General features: G+C 40.4%; 1 protein-coding gene across 30 annotated transcripts in view; it reads right to left on the bottom strand.

The window, feature by feature from the left end:
- Positions 1-18,193, bottom strand: part of NRXN1 (neurexin 1) — a 736,627-nt gene that overhangs the window by 118,304 nt on the left and 600,130 nt on the right. For all 30 annotated transcript variants that reach the window (XM_074817633.1, XM_074817632.1, XM_074817635.1 and 27 more), the window contains one exon: positions 11,587-11,758. In XM_074817633.1, the coding sequence (XP_074673734.1) occupies positions 11,587-11,758 (172 nt within the window). The remainder of the gene's footprint in view (positions 1-11,586; positions 11,759-18,193) is intronic.

Raw genomic sequence — 18,193 nt, 5'->3', positions numbered from 1 at the left:
CATTAATGTCTTTATATGCCTTTACATGAGGTCCTAGTGTTCTCACTATGGTCCATTTCCAGACACATGTGCTTTTGAAAAAATGAATTCAAAATTAAAAAGCATCAAAAGAAAGACATACAAGAACAAAGTGGGATGAACTGGAAAGTGTTTGGACTGGAAACGGAAAGAAAATTTCTAAGCACAGGAGTTTTCTCCTAAGTTACCCTTCCAAGAGAAGCAATTTATGTGAAGAAGCAGACTTGACCCAGTACATTTTTCTTTCTCATTTCTTAAGCTCTTCTATCACTAACATAGCTTTTAAATACACATGGGGAAAAAAAGAAATGGGAATGCAGAAAAAAACAACCCCAAACCACTAGTCCTTTAGAGGGGATTTAAATACACTTCTATTAGTATTTTCTTTAGCATTCTAACCATTCTCAGAACTTACTTGTTTTTTGACTGCTAATGAAATAATCCATGAGTTGTCTACAGCATTAAATCTTTGTCTTGAACCAATGCAATTAATTCAAAGTATTTTCTTTAAAAATTCAAATGATGTCACCTGTGTGCATTATCTTTCATATATCAACTTCTCTTTTACTGTTATGATGCCCATCCAACAAAGCGAGTTGATTTTTTAACTTTGGGACATGAATGAAAAATGCTTTGATCAATTAAAGTGTTGTTTAAGCTAACGAAGATTTTACAAAATCACTCACTCTAGAAAAATGCAAATAAATTGCATAAAACCCTAAGTTTTTCATTTGTAAATTTTAGAAATGTAAAAATTTGGGGATTTCAAGTGCTTGTGTTTTAAAATATCTTTTTGTTGGTTTAAATACCTTTCATCATTTTTTTCATTTTGTTTTTTCATTGCCTATCAAAGGAAGCATATACTGGTTTTTTAATTCTTCATTCACTAGTCTTTGTCTTCACTAGTGATCTTATAATCTTCTCTAGTACAGCCAGTAAGTATGATTTCTAAGTTTTCTTTAAAAAAAAAAATTAAAAATCAATGTTAATGAATATATAACAATGTTTAAATGATCATACTTCCATTGAATATCAATGAACTTACTCCGTTGATTTTCATTAGGTGGGAATCTGTATGTCTCTTCTCCCTAAGCCAGAGTCTGATCCATGACAGTACTCTGCCTTTACCACCAGGGTAGTATAATTTCTTCCTTAATATTTTCACATATGGAACTTTGTCAAAGACTTCGTGTAAATCAAAAAAAAAAAAAGTATGTTAACTCATTCATATTTATGCCCCATCATCTCCTACCAAACCAGAGTAGGTTTAACTATAAGAGTTACCAGCAGACATTCTCAGACAGAGACCTCAGCACAAACAGAACTCCAGGGAGATGTGACTCCATGGACACATGAAAGGCTATAAAGAACATTGACGAGTTTTGCTTTCCAAATCTGGGAGGATGAGACATTACTTGGTAACCAAGGAACTATTGACTTAGCTTGTATTTCTCCCTTTCTCCTCTTAATGGACTAATTATTTTAGACCCACATCTATAGCCTGATTTTATACATATGGCATAAATTTATACATTAAGTGTTCACTTGCCCTGTATAATTCATCTCCTACATACTGTCAGACGGAAAGTTCCTGAGAAGTCCTCCTGTTCTTTCCAAACACTGTTATCTCCAAACGAAATTAAGTATTACGAGATGTCCTTGTTTCATTGGTGCTGCTAGTTTCTCACAGCAGGAATATGTCATACAAAACAGGAGACATGGGGCAGTATCTGTTTCACAGAAACTTAATTGCTGTGAACAAAACTTAAGTCTTTTCCACTGCATTTCCCTCCTAGGCAGAAAGGTAGTCATTATTTCATCTTTGCGAGCATTGCCCCCACCAAGTAATAAGAGACTGCTCCAAGTTCGCGAGCTTCCCAGCTCATCAAAAGAGGGCATTCTTCACATCCTTTATGTCCGCCATCAGGATTGACTTATCAAGGTAACAGATCTGAGTGTAGGAGTGTCAAAACTCTGACCATAGCAAAGGAAAGCACACAAGAGAGAACCAAGATGTATTCTTTTATCCAAAGAAGGAAGCAAGTGAGAACAAAGGTAAAGATGATGTGTGGCTGGACAAATTGATAAACAAATAAATAGGGGTCAGAAGGCTGATATTATTTCAGTGTGGAAAACACCCTGAAAATCCCATGTCCTAACAGCAGTGGCGAGGGAGGCTTGAAGAATTACCCTATGCCAAATGCAAGGTGAGGAAAATACTGAGTGCCCACATACTTGTTAGGTTCCTACCTCACCCTGACCATTATAATTTTGCACGGCTGTGGTGATGACAGGCTGTCTGTCCATTTTATTAGAATATTCAAAGATATGTTTGTGAAATAGTTCGAGATCTCTACTGGTTGCCTGACTTATGTCTGAGAAACAGATCTTTGATTCTCTTCAGAAGTATCTGTAAGAGCTTGAATTTGGAAGGTATTTCTAAGCCAATGGTATGCATTTTAGACACCTGGAAATACTAGGAAATACTAATCCATTCTGGAGAAACAAATGTACTGACACAAATGTCTTCTGTTAATTTTATGGCCAATCTGAACACAAAAAAACAAGACAAATGGATAGCACTTATCCAAAATAGGATACATGGTAATAGCTGACTCAGCATTTATCTTAAAGTCAGGTGTATTCCATGAAAAGATGGCAGATGGTTTGTCTATTTTCCAGAATACAGAGACCGAGAGAAGCATTTAAATGAGATGCCCCCTCACCCTAGCCCTTGGATGTTCTGCAATAACAACTTTACCCACAGATCCAGAGAAAGTCCCTACAACAACATGTGTGCTCTCAGATGTTTAACCTTATATGATTAAGCAAGAAAACAAAGCCAAAACCCAGAACAGAATTATTCTGTGTTATAGCAAAGTCCTAAGAGCTTCAGTTGCAAATTGCCATATTGCTGTACTGGGTTTGCGTGGCTAGGTTTTGGTAGTGGGGTGCTACAGGGGTGGTTTCTGTGAGAAGCTACTGGAAGCTTCCCCCATGTCCCACAGAGCCAATGCCAGCTGGCTCCAAGATGGACCCACCACTGGCCAAGGCCGAGCCCATCAGTGATGGTGGTAGCACCTCTGTGATAACATATTTAAGAAGTGAAAAATGTTAGTATGCAACAGCAATTGCACTGGAGGTGGGAGTGAGAATATGTGAGAGAAACAACTCTATAGACACCAAGGTCAGTGAAGAAGGAGGTGGAGGAGGTGCTCCAGGCATCGGACAAGAGATCCCCTGGCAGCTCCTGGTAAAGACCATGGTAAGGCAGGCTGTCCCCTACAGCCCATGGAGGTTAATGATGGAGCAGAGATCCACCTGCAGCCCATGGAGGACCCCACACTGGAGCAGGTGGATGCCCAAAGGAGGCTGTGGCCCTGTGGAAAGCCCACGCTGGAGCAGGCTCCTGGCAGGACCTGTGGACCCATGGAGAGAGGAGCCCATGCTGGAGCAGGTTTGCTGGCAGGACTTGTGACCCCATGGGGGACCCATGCTGGAGCAGTCTGTTTCTGAGGGATTGCACCCCATGGAGGGAACCCACACTGGAGCAGTTTGTGAAGAGCTGCAGCCCATGGGAAGGACTCACATTGGAGAAGTTCATGAAGAACTGTCTCCCGTGGGAGGGACCCCAGGCTGGAGCAGGGGAAGAGTGCGAGGAGGAAGGGCAGCAGAAACAACATGTCATGAACTGACCACAACCCCCATTCCCTGCCCCCCTGTGCCTCTGGGTGGAAGCAGGTACAGAAATTGGGAGTGAAGCTGTGCCTGGGAAGAAGGGAGGGGTGGGGGAAAGGTGTTTTAAGATTTGTTTTTATTTTCTCATTACACTACTCTGACTTGATTGGTAATAAAATAAATTAACTTTTCCCCAATTCAAGTCTGTTTTGCCTGTGACAGTAATTGGCAAGTGATCTCTCGCTGGCCTTTTGATATCTTTTCTCTCCCCTGTCCAGCTTGGTAGGGGAATTGAAGAGCAACTTGGTGGGCACCCAGCATCCAGCCAGGGTCAACCCACAATTGCTGAGATACTTGGCACTAACCATAATGTCAGCCTGTGGTTTAATCTTCTGCCAACATACATGGACTGTCACACAGGTTCTTCTTTGGTGTGTATGCTTGATCGTAATTTATACTCCCCAGTTACAGAAATACATCTGTTCCAGTAGTCTGGCAGCGTTTTGGACAATCTCTTTTGTGTGAACAACACGCGTGAGATGCTCAGGCTGTCAGATCTAGGTCTGTCAGACACATCCCTGACAACATCTGCTGACCCATGGAGTACATGAGGACAGTTGCAAATGTTATGCTTTTTTAAGGTTGACCAGAGATCCAGGGATGACTGGAAAGGCTTAATTTTAGATATTTGTCTACATCAGACTATTTTCCAGACTGCTGCAGCATCCCAGGAACTGCTGAGTATTCCCAGCAGTCTGAACAGCTTTGAAACCATAGACCAGTTGGTCAATATCTAACAGATCATCTTATATCCAGAAAATTCTGCAACAGTGTGATTTATGATGGAAGTTCTGAAGGGTAGGTTCCTACTGGTAAAACGATTGGTTGCGACATTTTTTTTTAAAGAATCAGCATTGGGCAAACTCCTTTTAACTGCAGGAAGTATAGAGTTATTCACAGAAAAGTGATTCTGAAAATCCTTCACAATAAATGGGGATTATTGTGGTTTTAGAAAGTCACCTAGCTTGTTTAGATATACTTTCCCAGACTGGTAAAATGCACACCCTTCACTACTAAGGAAGGAAAATTAGAAAATTGAGAAGATTGTCATTCTTGTTAAATAGGTATGGTTACGAGCACTGCTGTGAGAAAGATTTTTTCTTCCCCCCATTTGATTTGATTTGAAACAGATTTTCTTTCAGGTAAGGAAGAAGAGGTTGTTTCAAATTAAATGAAATGCTTTGTTCTCAGATTACCTAAATCTCCTATAAACACTGGGCAATCCTGACATGAAAAGTCAGAACATTTTATTTAGAAAATACTGAAATTAATATTTTGCCATTACTAAAATAAATTTCACAGAATCATGAAGGTTGGAAAAGACCCTGAAGATCATCCAGTCCAACTATTAACCTAACATTGACAGTTCCCAACCACACCATATCCCTCAGCGCTATGTCGACCCGACTCTTAAACACCTCCAGGGATGGGGACTCCACCGCTGCCCTGGGCAGCCCATTCCAACGCCTAACAACCCGTTCTGTAAAGAAATGCTTTCTAATATCTAGTCTAAACCTTCCCTGGCACAACTTGAGGCCATTACCTCTTGTCCTATCGCTTGTTACTTGGTTAAAGAGACTCATCCCCAGCTCTCTGCAACCTCCTTTCAGGTAGTTGTAGAGGGCGATGAGGTCTCCCCTCAGCCTCCTCTTCTCCAGACTAAACAACCCCAGTTCCCTCAGCTGCTCCCCATCAGACCTGTGCTCTAGACCCTGCACCAGCTTCATTGAACTTCTCTGGACACGCTCGAGTCATTCAATGTCCTTTTTGTAGTGAGGGGCCCAAAACTGAACACAGTCATCGAGGTGCAGCCTCACCAGTGCCGAGTACAGGGGTAAGATCCCTTCCCTGTCCCTGCTGGCCACGCTATTTCTGACACAAGCCAGGATGCCATTGGCCTTCTTGGCCACCTGGGCACACTGCTGGCTCATGTTCAGCTGGCTGTCAATCAACACCCCCAGGTCCCTCTCTGACTGGCAGCTCTCCAGCCACTCCTCCCCAAGCTTGTAGCGCTGCTGGGGGTTGTTGTGGCCCAAGTGCAGCACCCAGCATTTGGCCTTATTGAAACTCCTACAGTTGGCCTCAGCCCATCGCTCCAGCCTGTCCAGGTCTCTCTGCAGAGCCTCCCTACCCTCGAGCAGATCAACACTCCCACCCAACTTGGTGTCATCTGCAAACTTACTGAGGGTGCACTCGATCCCCTGGTCTAGATCATCAATAAAGATGTTAAACAGGAGTGGCCCCAAAACTGAGCCCTGGGGGACACCACTCGTGACCGGCCGCCAACTGGATTTAACTCCGTTCACCACAACTCTTTGGGCCCGGCCATCCAGCCAGTTTTTTACCCAGCAAAGCGTGTGCCCATCCAAGCCTCGAGCATCCAGTTTCACCAGGAGAATGCTGTGGGAAACAGTGTCAAAGGCCTTACTGAAGTTGAGGTAGACAACATCCACAGCCTTTCCCTCATCCAATAAGCAGGTTGCCCTGTCGTAGAAGGACATCAGGTTTGTCAAGCAGGACCTGCCTTTCATAAACTCATGCTGACTGGGCCTGATCATCTGGTTGTCCCGCATGTGCTGTGTGATGGTACTCAGGATGAGCTGCTCCATCAGCTTCCCAGGCACCAAAGTCAAGCTGACAGGCCTGTAATTTCCCGGATCATCCTTCCGACCCTTCTTATATAAAGGTGTCACTTTGGCCTATTTCCAATCTTTTGGGACCTCCCTGGTCAGCCAGGACTGCTGGTAAATGATGGAAAGCAGCTTGGCAAGCACCCCAGCCAGCTCCTTCAGCACCCTCGGTGTATCCCATCAGGTCCCATAGACTTGTGTATGTCTATGTGATGCAGTAGGTCACTGACTGTCTCCTCCTGGATTGCGGGGGGGTCGTTCTCCCAGTCTCTGTCTTCTGGCTGAGGAGGCTGGATTCCCTCAATACAACTAGTCTTGCTATTAAAGACTGAGGCAAAGAACGTATTAAGCACCTCAGCCTTTTCCTCATCACTTGTTACCATGTTTCCTCCTGCATTTAGCAGGGGATGGAGGTTCTCTCTGGTCTTTCTTTTGCTGTTGACATACTTATAGAAACATTTCTTGTTGTCCTTAATCCTGAAGCCAGATTAATTTCCAGCTGGGCTTTAGACCTCCTGATTTCTGCCCTGCATAGCCTCACAGCATCTTTGTAATCACTGTGAGTGGCTAGCCCCTTCTTCCAAAGGTGGTAAATTCTCCTTTTCTCCCTGAGTTCCAGCCAAAGCTCCCTGTTTAGCCAGGGTGGTCTTCTCAGTCGCCAGCTTCTCTTACAGCACCTGGGGACTGCCTGTTTCTGAGCCATTAACACTTCCTTCTTAAAGAGTGCCCAGCCTTCCTGGACCCCTATACCCTTCAGGATCGTCTCCCAAGGGATCCTGTCAAGTAGTTGCCTAAACAAGTCAAAGTCAGCTCTTTGGAAGTCCAGGATGTCAGTTCTGCTGCCCCGTCTCCTGGCCTCTCTAAGAATAGAGAACTCTCTTATTTCATGATCGTTGTGCCCTAGTCAGCCTCCAACCGCCACATCATCCACCAGTCCTCCTCTGTTCACAATTTCCTATTATTTTGTTTTTCCTTTGGCCTTAATTGTTAGTTCAGTTTGACCCAAATTAACAAGTCCTTTGGTTTCCTACCATAAATCTATTCTTAGCAAATCTACATTTCAGTGTATAATTATTACTTAACTGAATGTACAAGAGTAGCCTGTTCACGGTAGTAGCTGGAGTTGCTACTATGGGGCAGTTCCATCACCACAACAGCAGACAGCCAATCAGGGAGGGGAATTAAAACTAAGTTGTGAAGCAGACAATTCTTATGGAGTAGAAAGGATCTGCATGGAAAATGGGGTTAGTCTATTGATTAGAAACTCTTGACTGCACAGTCATCAGTTTTCTGAATCCTATTTGAGTGTAAATTAGACTGCATCCAGATAAATTAATGGGAAATCACTATCTGAAAAAGTGAAATATTAAAGCTTTTTGAGAAGGTGTAGAGGAATGATAATCATTAGGTAAAGAGACATAACATTTAGTTAAGGAAGATGGAATATACAAATCCAGTACAGATCTGGGCATCTTGGACAGCTATCAAAAAACCATAGTATGCCATTCTCAATCGTAGGGCTACTCATCAGCCACTGACACAATGAGAAAGTGACTTTGATGAGAGTTTGGAAGAACATATGTACCTAAATCTAAACCTCTGTTTCTGAAAATCATCCAGCCATTTTGGAACACTGACATTCTTCACATTTGTCTAGGACTAAACCACATTTTTCCCCACTATACTCCAAAACCAGCCAGCCACCTTTACAAAGATAATCATCCTCTACCACCGGCCACCACCACTTCTTTTCCTTTTACGGCTCTCATTTCATGTCTACTAAGATACAAACTGAAGGTGCGTTGGCCCAGACAAAGAAAGCCTGAGAAAACATAATACTTGAGTCTAGTGGGATGGAGAATGATGTACAAGAGAAACACGCTAGATTCTAGTCAGCTTCCAGGGTCATTTCTGTATTGCATGCAGCTCTAGGAGAAAACACATGAAGCAGCCACGGAAGCCCTATGGAGCATTGCCATATGATACTTTTTGCAAGGCGTCTACCTTTGACTGCTCATAAAGCAATACTAGAGAATCACATGCACTACACCAGCTAGAAACCCCTTTGTGAGAGCACTGAACTTTGGGCAGCTCCTGAAACCCAGGACTGAGTTCAGACTCTCTGCAAATCCCACACAGACTTGTGGTAATCAGGGTCACAGCTCTTTTTCAAAAGATGCTTGCTTTAAGTATCAAGAGGAGTGCCCACAGGATCCTCCTAGCAAGTAATACAACACTGACTGTTATTGGGCCTTGGATGTCATTGTCTGCAGCACTTACATGGGGCTGTATGAAGGCTACACACGCAATGAAACTGGAATATCTTGAGCCTCTGATGAGAAACTCCTCTCGGAAAATTTTCACCCATTATTTTAAGACGCCAATCACAAACAAGCAACGTCTTGTAGTCAGACACTCCAACCAGAAGTATCATTCAGAGTATAATCTCTCCTCGTAAAGAACAGAGAATAGATCAGTTGGTATGCTTTAGGCAACTAACTTTTTTTTTTCATATTAATTATTTTTTAAAAAAAAGGAAATCCAGCATATTTAAGACTAATAAACTTACTAATTAAACTGCTGATCTTGTTTCTATTCTTACGTTAAAAAAATCCAGAAGTAGGAGAGATAAGTATGTGCTTACGTATAGCGGAGTAGGCACATTAAGAACTTATGCAGAAAGAAACAATTCAGAAAACAGTTACAAAGCAAAAAAGAATATTCTTTCTAGCACTGAAATGAAAGCTAATGAGCCCTCATTACTCATGCAAACAAGATTGAATTAGGTCCATGTTGCACAACTGCAACATGTACTCCATCCAAAATGTGAGCAAAGAGCAAGCTAGCTGGTTAACCAGCATTGCCAGGTACTACTGTCTGTCCCTAAAACAGCAACTGCAGTAGCACATCTAAATTGGATGCAGCAGCATTTGCCAAATTGTACTGTCTGATATCTTTAAGATGTCACTTTTAGAAATACTACTTTTAGAACTGTAGTGACAGTGGTAGCTTTTAATATGGTGCCATTAATACCTTCAGAGCAGTATCAACCTTGCTCAAAGGCAGCACAGTCTTCAGGACAAGCCTGTGTCTTTCCTAAAATGTACATCAGTACCAGTCTGTGAAGAAACTAGTGTATAAAAAAGGTTTAAATGAAGAGTACCAAACCCGATGGAGCAGTATGGAAACATAAAAGTATGGCTAGGTGCTCTTGTGCTGGGAGGAGGGGAGAGGCAATGGAAGGTGAAAAGGGGGAGGATGGATTCCAAAAACGATGCTGTGGTATACAGGAGACAAAATATTACTATGGGAAAGGCAAAGAAAATTAAAGGCTAACTGCAGTCTTGGAAGATCCAGCGATAAAGCGAGCCAAGAGATTCTGTACCCTGGCTGATGAAACAACTGAAAATGCCTTGAAATGTAGCTTCTGCATAGATTGGTAAAGGAAGCTCAAGAAGCTCTAATTTTTTGTTTTCCTTTTACAAAGAAAACATCCAACCTCCTTCCACTCCACTAATCCTATCCCAAGGAAATCACTCTATTTTCTAAACGGATCTATGTTCAGTATAAACAAATCCTGTGTGCCACTATCTTCAGAACTCAACTGCAGTTTGTCCTTGTTGTAGCCACTTTGTATTTTCATGAAGAAACAGAACAGAACAGGCAAAACAGAACAGAACAGGCAAAAAAGAAAAATATTGTCATGCTTATTATTTAGGTAAAAAACAAAAGAAACAAAAAAAACCCCACCCCAAACCTGTTTTTTCCTTTCTGCTACATAGGTCTTGAACACAAACTAAGACACTCCTCTCCAGCCACCACCACCTTATTTCAGCTACCATTTACCAAACGTTGCAAAAGTCACAGGACATATTTGATGCAGTATCCCTCTTTCCCTTAAGAGTTTATCACCTCTCAGAGATATGTCTAACAAAGCCATTGTTTCTAACCACCAGAACTCACTCATTCATAATGCATTAGCACACAGGTGGTTTTTTTAATAACTCCTGCTATATATAATTTAATTTTCAATGCATACTTTCATTTTTATTTTAAAATCTAAATGATTTCCAAGAAATTACCTGAAGGGTTATATTTCACCTGTGAATTTTTAAAAAATTATTATTTAAGAAGTCAGGTGAATAGCTGGACTATAACTTGAACACCAAAAAAAAAAACCCCAAACCAACCAAACCCCTAAATACTAATAATTAGTACAGGGAATAGCTTATGCATTCATTATTAGTGAAACATACCCTTCTGTCCCACTCCACCCCCAAAATGAAGAATTTTCTACTGTTAAACAGATAAATCAGAACTGTCATTTATGTAATAGCAAATATGCAAACCAGAATACCTTTCACTTACGTCTCTGGATTTGCTGCCTTTTGCTTAATAATATAAACACACACACCAACTGTTAACAGATAACATGCAGATTTGTAAGTTACCATTAACGGCTCAGTAGTCCTATTCAATAAGAAAGGGACTGCGTATCTGAAAAACCTGTTGCCTTTAAAAATGAATAAAATTAGTAACACAGTAATCTTCAGTGCATGGCATTTGCATAAAATTAAATATGGGCCCGATCAAGGCAACTCTGTATTCACACAAGCGGTCCTGTTCAAGTCACCAGCATCACTCGCGTAAGTAATATCCTGTAGTTTGTATTTTAAGCTAAGGCATCTTAATTTGGTTGGTTGGTTGTACAATTGATAACTGATACACGTCTTGGTTTATGCCTGTTGGAACTCTTCTGATAAATTAATAAGCTTCAGACTGCTTTAATAACAACTTGTAACTAAACAAAGGCAGACAGTGTTTTCCTCAGTAAATGTTTTACCCCATCACTTGGAGATTGATTTGGGAGTCACTTTACTGTGTAGCTTTTGTCAAAGCCTTTTTTTTTCCCCCCTAAAACAATAATCCAATAAAAACAAATGAAAACAAGAAACAAAGCCACTATTTCATGCCTTGATAACTGTATTTTTCCACTTCCAGTAATAACTTGAATTTGTGCTTTTAAACTCACTTAGGAAATGCCATCATCATAAACTGCATATTGCTCAGGACTCTAACTACTTAATTAGCTACTCAAACACTGCAAAAGAGCTGATGTCGTATTAGAAGAGAAGCAAAATGAGCCAAACTCCATGCATTCCCCACCCTCTTACTCAGAAACGTTTCTGTAAGACCTTACCTGCTGGGTAACGTTCGATAACCGGCCAGTTGTCCACCTGTAATGTGGCATTGCCACCACTTCTTGTAAAACGTACTACATGGTATTTTCCATCATTAATGATTGCGTTGATCTCTTCAATAGAGATGTCATCAGTTCCAACATTAAATTTAACTCCAATTTTTCCCTGGTGCTGCATATTTAAAGAAAAAAAAAAAAGAGGAAGAAGAAAAAGAAGAACTAATTAAGAGTTGTTTTAGCAAGAAATAGAGACAGTGTGTCATACAGGGAAAGATTTCTAACAACATCATCCCTCCTCAGATGTAACTTCTGAAGGCTTGCATGTGGCAGTGACAAGCCCTCAGACAGCTCAGTAAGTCCAGGACATCTCTTTGATGGATAATTGATATTCTAAATGAGTTATTTCACCAAATTGAGTTCTATCCTTTTCTAAGAGATTCACACCAAGATGAGGAGGGGGGAAGGAGGAGGAAAGCTCAAGTCTTCTTTCTTTGTACCCTCCCTCACCTCCACGAGGATTAAACATCATTTTTCCTTTTAGGCTTTCAAAACGGAAAGCCTTGTGGTGTCACTTGGAAGAGGTACAAGGATTTTCCGGCTATAAGAGCCAAGGCCCAGACCTGCATCTCCTTTCTCCAAACCTCATTCATACTCAGAGTCTTCACAAATGATAACAAAGGAAACTTTTTTTTTTTTCCTTAATGGAGAGATTTTTTGCATCACTTTGTAGAAGCTCCAAATCATTAAGACAAGAACGGACCGATTGACTAACAAGGACTTTCCTGATCAGAGTCAGAGAGGAGCGAAATGCGTTTGTGACACAGGGACAGCGTCTTGTTCCCACTAAGGACTGAGACCCTGATTTTTTTTTGCTGGAATTTGCCTGTAAACTCTTATGCCTGAGCGTGCCTAGGGCTAATGGGACTTTCCCACGCACATTCATGCTCAGAACCAAGGCTGTAGATTTTTCAGATGACTGTAATACTGGCATGTTTTCATTTTTATTGTCTTTTAACTATTAAGATGTTCACTCTAATGGGACATTTTCATTTTAACAAAGTCTTTTAGTGTCTATTAAAGTTTAACTTCAGAGAAAAAAAAACCATGAAGCCCTTATGAAATCAACTCTATTCTTGAATAAGAATATTTATTAAATTGAGAAGCAAAAAACAAAAGCACTGCACAGTATGAGACCGTGCATAATAAGGGGCAATTCTATGTGAAATTTCACATCACTGGTACATCCTTCTTAAAATTTCAAAAACTTAAGAGTTTTTATGCTACCAAATGAAACACAATGAAACATTTCACTTTGTACCTCTTGGTGATTAATGTCAATCTTTCCAGAATCAGCTTCACATCTGCATAGCTTTTGTGTCTGCTCCCTCTTTCTCTTACTATCCTGGCACCACTCCCTGTAGTAAGTATATCCTGCAGCTTCTCTTCTCTGGAAGTCTCCCAAGCAAACAACTCAGGAGTTCTTCCACTTTATTTTATTCTCTTTTTAAATACCTGACTTCATTTTCCAATAGTGTTTGCATATTCCAGTTACACAGTTGAACAGCTGATGAACACCTTTGGAGAAAGTCCCTCAATGTTTTGGCACTATGCTATCACCTCTTCAGCTATGATCTTTTTTAAAACAGTAAAAGGACTATTGCCTGCTGAGATTTGCAGAATTACTCTGAAAAGTATTTGTTTTTATTTGCTCAGTTGCTTAAATAATGTTCTAAATATTCCTCTTCTTTCCCGCGCAGAGTTTTAGCATTTCTCTATTGGCTGGTCCAACTTTTCCATGCCTGTAGGGTGTCAATAAGGGATCCACCTCATGCAGCACATGCTCACCCCCTTTTGCCTCTCATGTGAGTTGCAGAGCAATCTCCCAGTTATCTTGCGAGAGTAACTGTAGCTCTATTTTATTTCAACTGGTTCGACTATGACTCAGAATAGATTTCACCCATTTTCCCCCATGGATGCAGTAGCTTATTTGCTTCACCTGCTTCATTCATATGCTTACTCTCTTTATACAAAAACGTATACAAAGAAATATAACATCATCCTGGCTCTAAATCTCCTCTTTTACTAATTTATGAAATGCAGAAAACCAGCATGTAATGATAATGGCATATGCACCTTTTCACAGTACTTTCAAGAAATCAAAGGCTTTCAGGATTAAAAAAAGCCGACTAATTTTACCATGATTCATAATTATACTATTCATAACCTACACTTTACATACCTGCTTTCCTATTTGTTATATGGATGTATATACATATATTATTTTAGATGACAAAATGACAAGGAAAAAAACCGCCTTTGAGTGAATAGGACAGGTGCAGGAAGAATGAAGTGGCATAGAAAGCAAATATACCAGCAGCTTTTCCAAAATAAGAGAATGTGGTGCTGCAATGGTTACCAAGTTACCATTTGTAAATGGCCAGGTACTGGCAAGTGAAATGAACTTGAAGGCAGACCTTTAGCTTTCCATGATACATATATACTTTTTAGTGAAAAAAGCAAGTTTTCCTGACTTCCCTACATCTGTATAGAAGTACTGTGCACAGACACGAAGCACGAAGCTGTAATAGCAAAGAATATCACCCTAATAGTTGATAACATACTAGAGTGATAATTTTTACTCTATTTTTAATATATTTGTGTAGCTGAGAACATGAAAATCTCCATTTTTAAAGGATACATTTCATTTTTTCACGCTTCTTCAGCACCTGTGGGCATTTATGTAATCTTCCATAAAACAAAGAAGCGAATCTGGGTTTTGAGTTTAAGTCTTCCTTATTATTATACCCATATTTAAGTCTGACTTCTGAACATCACACTAAACATGATACGGACTACAACCCTATTGTGCACAGCCCATGTGATGCAAAGACCTGACAGTACAAGGGCCTAGACAGATGGCACTACCACAAAGCAGTAAGTCACCATCTATCAGGTGAGTTGCCATAAGCACCTCTGTATGTAGACTGACTTTTTTAAGCCCTTACATAATCATGCAGTAGTTTGACTCACTGTACTCCTCCTTTACTGCAAGATAACATGTCACACTATTTTTCATTTGTCATTGGTTAAGACCACGTGCACATACAGTTATTGTGGATCAGCTGATGTACAGTAGCTTGCTGAGATAACCTGATCTCAGCCCTGTGACGCTTAATATAACGGGCCTGTAGTCCATTAGAGAGAACTGCTTTTTATTTTTCCTTCTTCTTTTTGGGGCAAGACGATAGTGCAGAAAGGGAAGACACTGACTAAACTGAAGCATACTAAATTACTATTTCTGCTTTGCCAGCCTCCGTTGCATAGTGCAGTAGTAGAAATTTTCATTTATCACTTGTTCCTTCATAATAATCTTATTCTTCCTATCTGAAACGGCGTCAAACAAATGCTGAATGAGAGGCTCCCTCTTCAACACCCTGATGATGGCCACTATAGAAATGTCTGTGCATTACTAAGTACTGCAGTAAGTCAACATTACAGCTGAATGATGTTATCCCTGCACAGCATTCCAGGCTCATAGTTCTAGGAGGTTATGTTTGCCTGCTAGCAAAGATGATCATTTCAGAGCTCCCCTGGTAAAAATCAGCTCCGTACACAGGGCCCGTAGAAGCCCACTGCACTGTTTATGGTTCTTAGCCTGTGTTTTATTTTTCTCAATCTCACACAGTTGTGAGAGAACATAGCAATGAAATCAATTCCTTTTCCTACTGTGCCTTTATCTAATCTGAACTGGGAAGGCCACACTCACAGAGTGGAGACATGTGGGAGATGGAAGAGTCTCCAATATTATTTCCAAGAGAGGCCAGAAGAGAGGACACACCTTCTGGAGAGCAGTGCAGCATTTCAAGTAGTGTAAACATTGTTCTCTGTCTCCTGAAATAATCAGGAGGTGCTATGAATACTGCTACAACCATCACACCACCATCACCGCCCCCTGGGACAAAGCAGCGCAGGGACCTCCAATTCACCTATAGACAAGCTACATGACACTCTGTGCCCCAACCAGCAGCTCTTCAGAAAAGCTGAACTTTTGGTTTGGAGGTGCTTTGGCCACATAGCTCCTCCACAATTTCTATACAGACAGACAAGATCATTTGGTGTTACCTAAAGTACCCCTACACATTATTGCAACGTGCAGTGTAGGCTTTGCCTACAGTTTAACCTTTGCTTGTAGGAAGGAGTCTGAGCTCACAGGGTAAGGATAAGTATGTTAATAGCTTCAAAGCAGTTGGAAAAAAGAATGAGATACACATGTTTATCTCCAATCCTACATTCCTAATGCACTTTAAAATGCTAGGAGTTTTGATTGCTCAGACAGTACAGGTGTGTATGGATGCATGTGTATATACCAATCATTCCAAAACACTCTTTTTATTCAAAAGCACTGGCAGCTACTATTGTAATCTAGCAGCTCCGGTGGAATATTTTCAAGCATGTTTTATGAATTGTGTACTCTAAATACTTCTACCTTGGCTTTAACAAGCTTCTGATGAAGCACTGAGAATGCTGATGAACCCAAGAACAAAGAAAGAAATGTGAAATGCAAACTAAGACAGCAGCTGACACTGCAATTTGTTCCCTGTTGAACCTTAGTTCAGTGCTACCCATCTGCCAACTCCAAATGCAGTAAAACCTATGCTAGTATAATAAATAAATAAATAAATATATATATCCAGATTAATGACATTTCCTATAGCATCAGCAAGGTTTTACTGCTCTCTGTAGTAATAATTCTGGAATCAGTCAAACATGAGCATGTGCAAATTTGGCACGACAGTAGTTTTAGAAGAGACCACAGACAACCTAAGCTCATAATACTTACAATCTTTAACCACTTCCAAAGAAAAGTAATAATACTGTGACTCCCACAGGTGAACAAACAGAGGAAAAAAAAAAAATCAAGCATGCCAGCTTGCATCTTAGTGTCAGACCCTGAGAGACAACTTTCTGGTGAATGTGATGAAGTCTTAAAACTAACTGATGGTTTATTTTGATTTTATTGAAGAATAAGTTTCTTGAGTTTAATTAAAAAGAGTGAAATCATTTTCACTCAGATGTAATCAGAGGTTAATATTCTATATAGTAGAAATGTAGGCAAAGTAATTGAAATAATTTCTGGGTTTCTGAATCCTTTAAGGAAAGACATATGTAAAAAGAGTTCTGTTTGCTTCAGAAAGTGAGGGGAGGGATAATGGACAGAAGATACACTTGAACTCCAAGATTGAGTAACTATGTATATTTTAGTCTAAGAATCCATGAACATTTCTTATTACTATCTAGTATCTTCCAGAGGAAATGTTTCCTGGAAAGAAACAGCAGATATAAAACATCTGGGCAGACTTCTTTGAATGAGTACATCTTCTATATTCCAGTGAAAGAACTTAACTTTCTGGATATGGATTTTTAAATTCATACTCGCAGGTATTATGTCACTAACCTAACATCATAAATTATTTTTTTTTATATTTCTTTTGTTACTGCTTTTCTCTATGAGAAGTGATAAAATATGCAACCTAATTTTTACCAACAGTAGTCAAATCTTTTTACCTTTAGTCAACTGCAGGACAACACACCACAGGAACTGGCATTCTCCTGTCACCCCTCATCTTGAGTACTTAGTCAGGTTTTGTGTCCATGAATTCAGAAAGGTAACCATTTTCAGGGATGGATTATAGCTTTCAGTATATCAGCACTTGACATATTGTAGAAAATGTAGGAGGGGCTTGAAAACTCTATCAGAGTGCTAGCAGGCAAAGTTATCAGTCATAGGTAAGCACTTCAAGCAAGGAAACAAAGATTTTTGCTGATGTCTGATAGGGTGCATCCAGCTGGTGTTCAGTCTTTGATAGACTGGCATCTGACAAGGATGAAACTGGTTTCTCTTTCTTCTTCCAAAAGCTGGAAATATGTAGCTACTGTGGAGAAGGAAAAAAACCACCCAACCCACAACTTCTCCATTTGCTGGTTGCCTAGTGAGGAGACTGAGCTATTCCCGGTGTTCCTTCTTGCTAGTTCTCACCATTTATTTGTAACTTTCCCAATATTTGTTTATTTCTTAAAAATCCACAGCTCTGTAGACCTTAGGTTATGAGAAACTACTTTTCATCTTAAACCAAGCTCCTAGTTCTGATAATTGTACAGAAAAGCTTAAAACCCAAAGCCTTTTAGGCTACTGCGTTGGCAGGCTAATAGAAAGAACTGAAAAGCACGTTAAATCCCATGATTTTAAACTAAATGCTTGATTTTTTTGCAGCTGGAGGTGTGATACTTTATGCAAGTGACATTGATTTCATTACCCTCGTATCAAATCTGAGCACCATGCAGCAAAGTGGCTTTCCTCTCAATCCAGTCTCCCAGCAATTTTGACTGCTCCTCCTTCACCATTGGACCTGCCTCTGGAAAGATTTGATCCCCTTTACTTGATTCTCAGCTTCCTGGTCTCCAAGACAGTGGGACTAGAGGAATGAACTGACAATACTTACTTCCAAAATGCTCTGTAAGACTTTATCTACAGCTGACTACTCTTTCTGAGTCTCCAGTACACAGCATGCTTGCATTCAGGAAGTTTCTTCATGATTTGAGGAGTATA

This window comes from Strix aluco, chromosome 3 (assembly GCF_031877795.1).
Source record: "Strix aluco isolate bStrAlu1 chromosome 3, bStrAlu1.hap1, whole genome shotgun sequence".
NCBI lineage: Eukaryota > Metazoa > Chordata > Aves > Strigiformes > Strigidae > Strix > Strix aluco.
This window is presented reverse-complemented; position numbering and strand designations above follow the sequence as displayed.